Source organism: Balaenoptera physalus, assembly GCF_965194825.1.
Source record: "Balaenoptera physalus genome assembly, chromosome: 2".
Classification (NCBI taxonomy): domain Eukaryota; kingdom Metazoa; phylum Chordata; class Mammalia; order Artiodactyla; family Balaenopteridae; genus Balaenoptera; species Balaenoptera physalus.
Window position 1 is genome coordinate 146,556,928 of NC_138883.1, and position 13,172 is coordinate 146,570,099.

The window sequence follows — 13,172 nt, forward strand, 5'->3', positions numbered from 1 at the left end:
GCTGCTTTGGCTTTGCCTCCTGCCTGAGGAATGAGGTGGCTGCTCTCAGAGCGAGGGTTACTTAAGCCAGATACCAGGGTGGGATCGATGTTAAATTCCTGCTTTTCCTTTTAAAATCTCAGGGGTGCTGTCAGATGGTGAGGCCGGTGTGGGGCTTTGGTGATGGGGATGGATGCTTTGGAAGGAGGCAGGCTCCAGCCCTAGCTCTGTTATTGCCTTGCTGTGTGACTCGGGGCAGGTGACTGAACCTCTCTGAGCCCTGGTTTCCACTGCAAAAACGTGGGGATGATAATATACTGTGAAGGATTGAGCATCATACAGGATAATGTATGACAAAGGGTCTGGCTGGTTACCAACAGTGATGCGGGGGGGGGAGTCCCATCACTGTTAGAGCTTCATTTCCATATGAAAATGAAGCCAACCCAGTCCAAAGAGGACAACGCTAGACCACGCAGTTTATAATAATTTCCACGTATTTAGCAAAGATGGCATAAGAGATATACTATAGCAGTGTTTATTGAATGTTTAACCATTCTGATTTCACATTTTTTCCAAACTGAAAGTCACCTGCTGTGGGTGGCGATCCATTTAGCCTACTTTATTAAGAGCATCCACATGCAAACGCCAGAGCCAGTGGCGGAGATGATGGTGAAAAGCACAGATGTGGAGCGTGCCCACAGGAAGCTTATGTTTTAGTAGAGGAGACAGAAAAAAAAAAAAAAAAAAAGGAAATCAATGGACAAAGAAAACAACTGAAAACTGGAATAGTTGCTGTGGAGGAAAAACGAGGGACTGAGAAGGAGGTTAGGGGATCTTTCTCAGCTAGGGTAGTCACTGATGGGGTCTCTGAGGTGACAGGAGTTAAAACCTAAAAGATAATAGGTGTCGGTCACGTGAAGAGTGAGGGTCAGAGGAGACACGTGCAAAGGCCCTGAGGTGGGAGAAAGCATAATGTGTTCAAGGAACCAAAAGAAGGCCAGGGTGGCCCATGTGTAGTGAACACATGCGGATGAGACACGCAGGGCGAGGTTCCTGCAGCCGTGGTGAGTAAGGGGCTTGGACCTGCTGCTAGGTGCACGGGAAAGCCATCGGCACTTTTTAGGTAAAGATGTGGCAAAATCTAATTTACGTTTTCAGAATGGTTTGGCCTGGGACAAGAGTAAAAGCAGGGAGACCAGCCAGGAAGCTGTTGCAAAAGTCAAAATGAGAGATACGGACGGGTGGCCTAGGCAAGGTCAGTAGGAGCAAAGAGAGGGAGAAGGGGGCGGGTTACGGGTGTCTCTTGAGGTGTAACAGGAGCACTCGATGGGCTGTGTGGAGGGAGATCAAGGGAGGAGTGAAGACTGTTTCTTGGTTTCTGGCCTTTGCAACCAGAAAGACAGTGGTGCAAGGGAGACTGTGGGCTGCGAGAAGAGAATCGAGCATTCTATGTTTGAAGGTAAATGGGCATTCGAGTGCAAGGGTGGGGTAGGTGCCTGTATATCCGCAGGCGATGGTCTGGACTGAAGTCATCCAGTGGATAAAATCGCCTGGGGGGTCTGTTTCTGTTTTGTAAATAAGTTCACTTATATCATTGGAAAAAATTAGATTCCACCGATGAGTGATATCATATGGTATCTGTCCTATTTACAAAACAGAAACAGACTCACAGATTTTGAAAACAAACTTATGGTGACTAAAGGGGAAACTGTTGGGGGGGAGGGATAAATTAGGAGCTTGGGATTAACATACACACACTACTGTATATAAAATAGATAACCAATAAGAACCTACTTACTATATAGCACAGGGAACTCTACTCAGTATTCTGTAATAACCTATATAGGAAAAGAATCTGAAAAAGAATGGATACATGTATATGCATAACTGAATCACTTTGCTGTACACCTGAAACTAACACAACATTATAAGTCAACTATACTCCAGTAACATTTTTTTTAATGAAAAAAAAAATCGCCTGGGGGATATTAGAGAGAAGGAGAGAAGGTCCCTAGGGCATCATGGCTTGGAGACGCAGGCAGAAGAGGGACGACAAAGCAGTCTGACAGGTGGAAAGAAAAAAGGAGCTGGTGATGTTTGGGAAGAACACAGCGGAGCGCGCAGGGCGCAGGAGGGGTTACGCGATCTGCGTGCACAGGCGGCGGGTAATTGGAGCACTAGGTCTATTTGTGCAGACATATCCAGGCCTTTAATAGGAGAGCTTGGCTGTCAGAGGCTCTCATTCTGAAACACTTGTAAAGCAGAATGTCAAGGACTTATTCTCTCAGATGAATGACGAACTATTATTCCCTCTTAAAAAGTCATTTAAAGGCCCCTCTGCTGTAACACTGCCCGTCCTTTTCTTTGCGGGGGCTGAAGCGAGTCGCCGGAGTCCTTTGAGAAACTGGCTCTCTCTCTCTCCTCCCAGGTGGACCCGGGCTCAGGAGGTGGCAGGTCCTCAGTGAGAAGCCTGGTTCTCTCACTGACTGCCCACGTGACCCTAAGGTGCTCTTCCTTCACTGAGCTTCACTTGACTCACCTGTAGCATGAAGATAATAACGCCCATCTCCTGTGACTGTCGTGAAGGTTCAGGAAAGCAGTGTGCGCGAAAGGGATTTCCATAGCGCCTGGCACATAGTAGGTGCTCAATAAACAGTAGCTGATCATAATGATGCTCGGGATGCAGTCAGTAGTGCGGCCTTCCTCTCAGACCCTCACGGTCATCCTCAGTCCTTCTCTCTCCTTCACTGTCTCTATCCAAAGCATCACTGACCCCACAACCGCCTCCTCTGCTGCTCCTACCCCATTTCAGGTCTCACCATCTCTCACCCGGGCAACTGAAGCAGGCTGCCAATTTGTCCTTTGTTCCAGTTATTTCGTACCCTTGTCTCTTCTGCATACCTGGGCTGCCAAAATCGTTTTTCAAAAACATTGCTCCACTTCAAATCCTCAAGGGAATCCGTACTTAAATGACTCAGGAGAGAATTTAAGCGCCTCGCAATGGCACATGAGGCCCTTCAGAATTTGGCCTCACCGGCCTCATCTTTGACCACTGCCCACCTCCTCCCCACAAGCCGGCCGGTGTCACTCCAGCCGTGAGGAACTACTCATAACTCTCCCAAAAGGCCACGCTCTTTTGCATCTCAGGTGCTGGCCCCTCTGTCTAGAATGTCATTTCTTCTCTGCTCACCTTTTAAGACCCATCCCAATTGTCGCCTCCCCTCGGAGACTGTTCTGGCCTCTTCCCCACACTGCCAACCTCCCCCTCCTCTGCTCTTCTCCCATGAACAGAAATTCCTTCCTGATGGTCTGCCGTCCCCGCTGGAGTGCGAGCTCCTTCATGGCAGGGGCCCTGACTGATGCCTTCAGTGGGACCCTGCTGGACTGCCTGGCACATCGAAGGACTACATCCGTGTGCACCCGGCTTCTACATCAGCTGTAAATGAGCACTGGGGGTACCTGCTGAAAGCTCTCCCGCAGATGGCTCTGATCCTCAGAGTGGCAGAATTCCAAAATGTCCTTTCCTAGAAGATCCTAAATAAAGAGACAAGCTTTAATAATCTCCAATCCCACGTTTCATGTTTTTATATCTCACTGTTAGACAAGAGTGTTCACATACACCCCCTTCAACCCTTTAGCTCACACCATCATTAGGGGGAAAAAAGTGGATGCAAATTTTCTCTTTGAGCAATCGTGGAGCTGGCGTCTGGGACGCTATCCTCAGTCCTTTCAGCATGTTCAATACCGACTTCTAATTTTGCTAAGGCATTAGAGCAGCAGCTTCAAAACGCAATTTTATTTTTGTTTGCCTTGGAGAGGCAAACTGCACAGGCAAACTGTAATAAACATATTTTAATAAACAAAAAGAACGCAAATGATAGCATGAGGACAGATGTGTTGCCTATGAAAACTGGAATTGTTTAAATGGGGAAACTGCAGCTCTCTCGTGCCTGGAGAAATGCTGTTATCATAAAATAACTGTACTTGCTAAAAGCCTGTTTACTACCTACCTTTGCTCCTCTATGTTTCATTCAAAGGACCCAGCATTAACCCCAAACAAAAGTGTTTTGCAATGAAACCAACTATAAAAAGATAAACCGTCAAAAGGCAAATGCGTTGTAGGAAAGTGGTCCAGTTGGAAGTGCCTTAAATGGCAAAGGATTTAAACTAAGTCATCGATCAGAACCTAAATCAGCAGATGGCCTCAGTGGGAGCTGACACGGACAGTGGAAAGGAAGTCTTATTTGTGTGCCAAAAAGCATCTAGATGCCCATGGAAGGTGCCGGTGGATAAATGGATCTGGCTGGAAACAGAGGGCCATCAGAGGTTATGGTGATTTTGGAAATAGATTAATTTTCCCCATCATTCCAATCCAAAATCTGAAGTTTGCATCAACCTAGAGATATAGAATTATATGAATGGTTCCAATATTTCAATTTGGTCTGTTCTAAAATATATATGTGGGCTTCCCTGGTGGCTCACTGGTTAAGAATCCGCCTGCCAATGCAGGGGACATGGGTTCGAGCCCTGGTCCAGGAAGATCCCACATGCCACGGAGCAACTAAGTCCGTGAGCCATAACGACTGAGCCTGTGTGCCACAACTTCTGAAGCCCATGTGCCTAGAGCCTGTGCTCTGCAACAAAAGAAGCCACCGCAATAAGCCCGCGCACCGCAACAAAGAGTAGCCCCCACTCGCCGCAACTAGAGAAAGCCCGCATGCAGCAACAAAGACCCAACGCAGCCAAAAATAAAATAAATAAAATAAACAAATTTATAAAAAATATATATATAATTAAAATACCCATATCAACATAGCCCAAACTTTGTTCCTTTTTTTTCTTTCTTTTTTGTTCAAATGCTTTTTATTTTGAAATTTTAAATCTACAGAAAAGTTGAAAGGGTGGTATGATAAACACCTGTGTGTCGTTTAGCTTGATTCATCAATTGTCAATATTTTGCCATATTTGCATTTTTCTCTTTCTTTCATATATATGTAAACATAAATATATAAGTGAAACATAAAATATATAATGAAATATCTTTCATATACACATATATTTAAAAATTTTTTATTGACTCATTTGAAAATAATTAGCAGAAATCATGACACTTCTCCCTGAAATATGTACCTCATAAAAATGACACCATCTCACAAATCCATAATATACCATATTATGCCTAAAAAAAAATCAATAATTATTTGATAAAATCACCCACTATTCCATACACATTAACATTTCCTCCCAAATGTCCTTTATAAGTCTTCAGGCTGAGGACCCAATTAAGGCTCTTACATTGCATATTATTATTTTATCTCTTTGGTTTATCTTAATTTGGAACAATCTCTCCTGCCTTTTGGTGTTTCTCATGACTTCTGTGTTTCTCACAGACTTTTTTTAAAAAAAAGGCCTTGAAAATGTGCCCCCTGTAAAAAGAGGTTCCAAATACATTTGAGAAACAAGCAGTTAGACAAAATTAACTGAACATCTTTAAGACTGTTCAGTGTCTTTCACACTAATATACTTTTAAAGTTCCTAAGGAGATTTCCCGTTTGGTGTTAATCAAACTTAATTGATCAGAGAGCCTCTTTTTCATAGAGCATTTTAACTCTAGTTTGAGAAAGATCAGCTAGATTAAACGAAATGGTTAGGACAAAAAATGGAGAGTTAATTTTAAGCATTGAAGTGGCAAACAATGTTCTTTTTTGCTTTGGAAGGACATTACTGTACCCAGGTAGGGAGATGGATTTTTATCCTGTGTTTCCCTATATTGTGATGTACAATATCTCAAACAAATGAAGTAGGTGCATTTTAAGTAAAACTAAATCTCTAGCTGACTGCCATGAGCTCAAAACCACCTACCTGGGGTTGGTAGCCAATCACACTGATGCATCTTGGGTCCACAAATGTGATGATCCCATCAGAGTTATGCCGGGATAAGAATTCCGTTGGCACCGACATCCCGCTCATGTCCATGCACACAGGAGAGCTGGTCACCTGGATGGAGAAATCCACAGGGAGGTGGTGATGGAGACTGGGTTAGAGAATGGGAACAATCCATGTGGATTTTTTAAAAAATTAATTAATTTATTTATTTGTTTATTTTTGGCTGCGTTGGGTTTTCGTTGCCGCGCACGGGCTCTCTAGTTGCAGTGAACCAGGGCTGCTCTTCGTTGTGGTGCGCAGGCTTATTCCAGTGGCTTCTCTTGTTGCGGAGCACGGGCTCTAGGCACGTGGGCTTCAGTAGTTGTGGCATGTGGGCTCAACAGTTGTGGCTCGCGGGCTCTAGAGCGCAGGTTCAGTAGTCGTGGCGCGTGGGCTTAGTTGCTCCGCGGCATGTGGGATCTTCCCGGACCAGGGCTCGAACCCGTGTCCCCTGCATTGGCAGGCAGATTCTTAACCACTACGCCACCAGGGAAGTCCCCCATGTGGATTTAATTTCACAGATCCCTCCAGGTCATGAGTACAATGAGTCTAAAATGTTTCAAACTGCCTTGGCCACACCCTGGGCTAACCCGAAGAGTGGACCACTTTCTTTACATTTCTGAGCCCCAGTTTCCTTATCAGTCCCTGGGAATTAGGAAGCTGTAACCTCATAGGGTGATTGTGAGGTTCAGAGAGACACTGCACGTCAAACCCTGGCACAACACCTGGCACACAGCTGGTGCTCAGAAATGTTAATACCCTTCCCTTCCCCCACCTTCCCATTACTAAGGATGGGAAATGAGTCTAAGGAACTGGTCAAAATATTTGGAAAGTCTATATTTGTGAACTGAATTTACCCAAGTATTCTTTCTTCCCCATTTGCAAGGAATAACCAATGCTTATCACATGTGAATGGGATAGCTTATTCACCTGTCTGAAAATGGTAAGACCTAGGAAACCAGGGATGTGAAAGGTCAGTGTCCCCCTGAACTACATCTATCATGGCCCCTTCATCAGTACGGAGAAGGCGCTCGATGCCACAAGGAGAAAGACTGAGTGGCTACTGTGTGTGCCAGGCATGAAGCCAGTGGACTTCATATACATTATTCAGCATATCTAATTCTCAAAAGATTAAAAAGACACATTTTTTTGCCCTTGAGGAGCTTGCAAGGAAGGGGACTGCCCTCAACTAACTATACGAAAACAGACAGTGAAGAATCATAACTGATGTATAAACCCAACGCCAGTCGTGTAGGGAGGAGGGGATGATTCATTTTGACTAAGCAGATAAAGGAGTCATTTCACCGGATCTTGAAGGATGAGGAAATAGGAAGTAAACAAGAGGAGAAGGAGTTGTGAAAGGAGCAGAAGGGAAACAAGGAAATGCCAGGCAGAAGGAACAGCCTGTGGACACCTGCAACAGTGGGGAAGTGCACGGTGGGCTTGTGGAAAGGGCATGCTGTGGTTTGGGAACAGGGCATGAGAGAGGGGAGGGAGGAGGTGGGGTCGTAAGATGAGTGAGTGCTTTATCCTGCAGACCATGGGGCAACATTCAAGGGGATTAAACAGGGGTGTGAAACAACAAGGTCCTACTGTGTAGCACCAGGAACTATATTCAGTATCTTGTCATTACCTATAATGGAAAAGAATCTGAAAAAGATATATCTGTCTATGCAACGGGTTGGCCAAAACGTTCGTTCGGGTTTTTCCGAAAAACCTGAAAGAACGTTTTGGCCAACCCAATATCTATCTATGTGCCTATGTGTCTATCTATGTGCCTATGTGTCTATCTATGTATCTATGTGTCTATGTATCTATGTATCTGTCTATCTGTTTATCTATCTATATTTCTATCTATCTTTCTCTATATATCTGAATCACTTTGCTGTACACCTGAAACCAACACGATATTGTACATCAGCTATACTTCAATAAAAAAAATTTTAAAAACCCTGGTGTGATGTGAGCAGAGCTCAACTTTGCAGTAACTGGCCCACACGTGGGGATGGACTGACTCAGGCCCTCAGTGAAGCAAGGACAGCTTGCTTCTGCTGCTCACAGCTCACAGGCCCTGCCCCCCTTCTTCTTCCAGATTCAGCCTCATCCTTCTCCCGCAGAGTGAGACACAGAACCCAACAATACTGAGGACACAGGAGGTCGAAAAAGGCATCCAAACCTACAGGCTCTTGCTCTTGGCAATAATAAGCCTTCCCTGGAGATCAAAAAGGCTGTGAGCTTTTTCTTACCTGGAGTCTTCCAATTGCCACAAGGCAATATTTACTGCTTTGTCCCACGTCAGCATCTTCTTCAGGTATAGTCATTCCTGAAATGAGAAACGCCAGAGTCATCAACGACATGTCCAAGATGAATCGAAAAGGGGTAAAAGTGTCCATGATTTTATTTACATAATCAAAGATACAGATCCACTGTTGACCGTGCAGGGTCTGGGAAGCTAGCCAATGAACTAACCATCCCTCGCTCATTTCCTGCTCCTCTCTCTGCCTGATGTCTTTTGATAATTTCATGGTCCATTATCATCCGCATCTGTGGATGATGCAGAGGAATTTAAGGAAGATGAAACAAATTATTCATTTATACATTTGCAAAACTTGGCTAAAACACTTGGTTATAAGAGAAATTTCAATAAGAAGTGTATATGGGCACTTCAAATTACGTAAATATTTCACTTATCTGTTGCCAAAAATCAAAGACCACCAGAGGCAGAATCATAAACAAAAACAAAAAACAAAAAATAAAACTCACCAAAACCAAAATGGCTAACTTGCCAGGGAAGAGAACATAACCAGTGTTCACCCTTCTGATGTAAAGTCAGGGTTTTCGAGGGATAGAAAGGAGAAACTGGTGATGGGAATGATGATTAAGCGCTGAAAACCAGTGCTCTGGATAGGAAGGAATTGGTTAAAACAATCCTCATTGTTGTTGGTTAGAACTGTTGGAGTGAAACAAGCATTCTGCTCTGATATCTCCTAGACAAGAGCTGTTAAGCAGAAAATTCCCTTTTATACTGCATTAACACTTAACATAAGTATTTTCGCACTAGGTCAGACCAAAGGTTCACGGTGATAGAATCACACAAGCACAGTGACAGACCATCACGACAGACTGTGGAGGGAGTGTTAACACGACTCTCGCTGTAAGGGCCAGAGAAATGTCACTCCCTCCTCATCCCCACCACCCTCTTCACACTCCCCTCTGCCTCCCCCGCCCGCCAGAGGTAACCAGCCCCTTAGGTTTCTGCTTTATCCTTTGCTGTATTTCTTTTGCACAAATGAGCATCTGTCTCCTCTTCTCCTATGAAGGGCAGTGCACTGTAGATGCTCTTTTGGGCTTTGTTTATTTCACTTCACAGTATGTCCTGAAAGTCACTCCATAATTATTCATAGAGCTCTTCTTTATTCTTTTTTCAGAATTGCATATTGCTGCGTTATGTAGAGTAACCAAGGTTGAATACTACCACTCTCTTATGTATGAACATTGAGGTGTTTCCAATACTTTGTAACTACAAACAAGGCTGCAAAGAATAGTCTTGTGCACACACATTTTCTTAAGAATTGGAGGTCTGGATACACCCAGAAGATACACCTACCCTAGAAGTGGAATTTCTAGGTTACAAGGTAAGTGTATATGTATGTAGTTTTGTTAGGTGTTGCCAAATTCCCCTCCAGAAGGAGTGTACCAATGTGCATTCCCACCAACAAGGTATGAGAGGCCTTTTCCCCCAGTCTTGGCCAACAGAATATGTTGTCATATGATTTAATTTTGGTCAGTTGGATAGGTTAGAAATGGTATTTCAGTGCTGTCTTAATTTGCATTTCTCTAATTATGAGTGAGTCTGCACATCATTTCATATGTTTGAGGATCATTTTTGTATCTTATCTTTTAGTGAGTTGTCTGTTTGTGTATCTTCCCCATTTTTTTTAAAGGTTTTCTTTTATTTTTTTAATTTATATATTTTATTTTTTGCTGCGTTGGGTCTTCATTGCTGCACCTGGGCTTTCTCTAGTTGTGGCGAGCAGGGGCTACTCTTCGTTGAGGTGTGCAGGTTTCTCATTGCGCTGGCTTCTCTTGGTGCAGAGCACGGGCTCTAGGCGCACGTGCTTCAGTGTGGCATGTGGGCTCAGTAGTTGTGGCGCACGGGCTTAGTTGCTCTGCAGCACGTGGGATCTTCCTGGACCAGGGCTCGAACCCGTGTCTCCTGCATTGGCAGGCGGATTCTTAACCACTGCGCCACCAGGGAAGTCCCTTCCCCATTTTTCTATTGGGATTTTGATCCTTTGCCCCTCAATTTTCAGGAGTTCTTCGTATATCAGGCATATTGAGCCTTTGTGGTGTATGTTGTGAATATGTTCTCCCGGGTGGCCCTTTGTCTTTTGACTTCCCTTACGATGATCGAAAAAATTTATAATTTTTACGTAGTCGAATTTATCAATCTATTACCTCTAGTATTTGAGTCATAATTAGAAAGCCATTTCCTACACCAAGGTTAAAGAGAAAGTCAGCCATGTTTTCCTCTGATATTTTATGGTTTCTTTTTTTACATTTAGATCCCTAATCCATTTGGAGCTATTCTTGTGTAGGGGTGTGAGATATACTGGATTTAATTTTATCTTTTTCTAAATGGCTATCCAGTTGTCCCACTAACATTTATTAAAAATGCAGTGATTTGCGATGCCACCTTTATCATACTATAAATTCTAATATGTATTTGGGTCTAATACTGGGCTTTCTCTTCTATTCCAGAGGCCAATTGTGCATCAAGCATTAGCACCACACGATTTTAATTACAGAGGATTTATTGTATGTTTTAGTATCTGGCAGGGCTATTCCTCCCTTGTAGTTTTTCTTTTTCATTGTTTTCTTGTCTATTCTTGGACGTTTATTTTTTCACATGAACTTAGTATCAACTTATTTAACTCCATAAATAGCTTGCTGTTATTTTTATTAGGACTGCATTAAATTTATAAATCAACTTCAGGAGAACTGACATCTTTATAAGGTTGAATTGTCCTACTCAAGAACAGGGGATGTTTTCCATTTGTACGCCTGCTTTTGCGTCTTCCAGAACTGTATTAAAAATTTCCTCATATATACTTGTACTTTGTATACTTATGAAAATTCCTAAGTACTTACATTTTTTTAAAAATTTAAGTGTAATTGACATATTAGTTTCAGGCGTACAACACAGTGACTTGATATTTTTATAAAATGATCACCACAATAAGTCTAGTTACCATCTGTCACCTTAAAAGTTGTTACATTTCCTATGCTGTATGTTACATCCCTGTTACTTATTTATTTGATAACTGGAAGTTTGTACCTCTTAATTCTCTTCACCTATTTCACTCTCCCCCAACACCCTCCCCTCTGGCATTCGTTTATCCTCTGTATCTATAAGTCTGTTTCTGTTTTATCTTGTTTATTTTCTGTCTTGTTTTTTGGATTCCACATATAAGTGAAATCATATGGTATTTGTCTTTTTCTGCCTGACTTATTTCACTTAGTATCAATATAATACGCTCTAGGTCCAACCAGGCTGTCACAAATGGCAAGATTTCATTTTTGTTTTTTTATGGCTGAGTAATATTTAGTTGTGTATATATACCACATCTTTTTTATCCAGTCATCTATCAATGGACACTTAGGTTGCTTTCATATCTTGGCCACTGTGAATAATGCTGCAATGAACATAAGGGTGCATATATCTTTCTGAATTAGTATTTTGTTTTCTTTGGAAATATGCCCAGAAGTGGAACTGCTGAATCAGATGGTAGTTCTATATTTAATTTGTTGAGGAACCTCCATTTTGTTTCCATAGTGGCTGCACGAATTTACATTACCACTAGTAGTGCATGAGGGTTCTCTTCTCCACATCCTTGCCAACACTTATTATTTGCTGTCTTTTTGATAATAGCTATTCTGACAGGTGTGAGGTGATTATCTCATTGTGGTTTTGATTTGCATTTCCCTGATGATTAGTGAGGTTGAGCATCTTTTCATGTGTCTGTTGGCCATCTGTAGTCTTCTTTAGAAAAATGTCTATTCAGATCCTCTGCCCATTTTTTAATTGGGTTGTTTGTTTTTTTGATGCTGAGTTGTATGAGTTCTTTGTATATTTTAGATATTAACCCCTTATCAGATATATCATTTGCAAATATCTTCTCCCATTCAGTAGACTGCCTTTTCATTTTAATGCTAGTTTCCTTCTCTGTGCAAAAGCTTTTTAGTTTGATGTAGTCCCATTTGTTTATTTTTGCTTTTGTTTCCCTAGCCTAAGGTGACATATCCAAAAAAATATTGCTAAGATGGATGTCAAAGAGCATAGTATATTTAGTTCACAGAGTTTTATGGGTTCAGGTCTTACATTTAAGTCTTTAAGTCTTGATTTTTTTTTGGTATGGTGTGAGAAAGTAGTCCAGTTCGATTCTTTTGCATGTGCTGTCCATTTTCCCAACACCATTACATATATGTATGCAAGCCTTGCTGGCCTTCAATGCCAGATGTCTGGGGGCTTGTCTTCCTGATGCAGGACTCTCAGTCCAGGGAGTCCGATGTGGGGCTTGGACCCCTCACTCTTTGGGGAGAATTTCTGCAATTGTGATTATCCTCCTGTTCGTGGGTCACCTCCCTGGGGATGTGGGTCTTGACTATATGGCATGTTTGCCCCTCCCACCCATCTTACTGTGGTTCCTTCTTTATCTCTTTAGTTGTGGAAAATGTTTTCTGCTAGTCTTCAGGTTGTTCTCACTGGTAATTGTTCTGTAAACAGTTGTAACTTTGGTGTGCCCATGGAAGGAGGTGAGCTCAGGGTCTTCCTACTCCTCCCATCCTAAGTATTTAATCTTCCTTCTTGCTATTATAAATGGGATTTTCTCTACCCTTATGCCTTTTGTGTATTGTTTATGTATACAAAGACTACTGACTTTTGTATATTAACTTTGTATTGTGTTACTTCACTGAATTATTGCTTCAGTTAATTTTATTATTGATTCACTGGGCTTTTGTAGGTATATTATCATATAATTTAAAATAGAGATAGTTTTCCTTCTTCTTTACACAGGTTTTGCCTCTGATTTCTCTTGTTTAATTACATGGGCTAATATCTCTATTACAATGTTGACTAGTAGTAGAGATAGTGGGCGTTCTTGCCTGGTTTCTGATCTTAGTGGAAATGTCTCAAGGGTTTCTCCGCTAAATAAGATACCTAAAAAGTTATCTCTGAATTACTGTTTGGCATTTCTGCAAATCTC

The 13,172-nt window shown here is 42.3% G+C and overlaps 1 protein-coding gene across 10 annotated transcripts in view; it reads right to left on the reverse strand.

The window, feature by feature from the left end:
* The window catches only part of ARNT2 (aryl hydrocarbon receptor nuclear translocator 2), a 203,214-nt gene that overhangs the window by 42,054 nt on the left and 147,988 nt on the right, over nt 1-13,172 (reverse strand). For all 10 annotated transcript variants that reach the window (XM_082448683.1, XM_082448677.1, XM_082448676.1 and 7 more), the window contains 3 exons: nt 8,151-8,227; nt 5,842-5,976; nt 3,439-3,513 (listed from right to left, as the gene is read on the reverse strand). In XM_082448683.1, the coding sequence (XP_082304809.1) occupies nt 3,439-3,513; nt 5,842-5,976; nt 8,151-8,227 (287 nt within the window). The remainder of the gene's footprint in view (nt 1-3,438; nt 3,514-5,841; nt 5,977-8,150; nt 8,228-13,172) is intronic.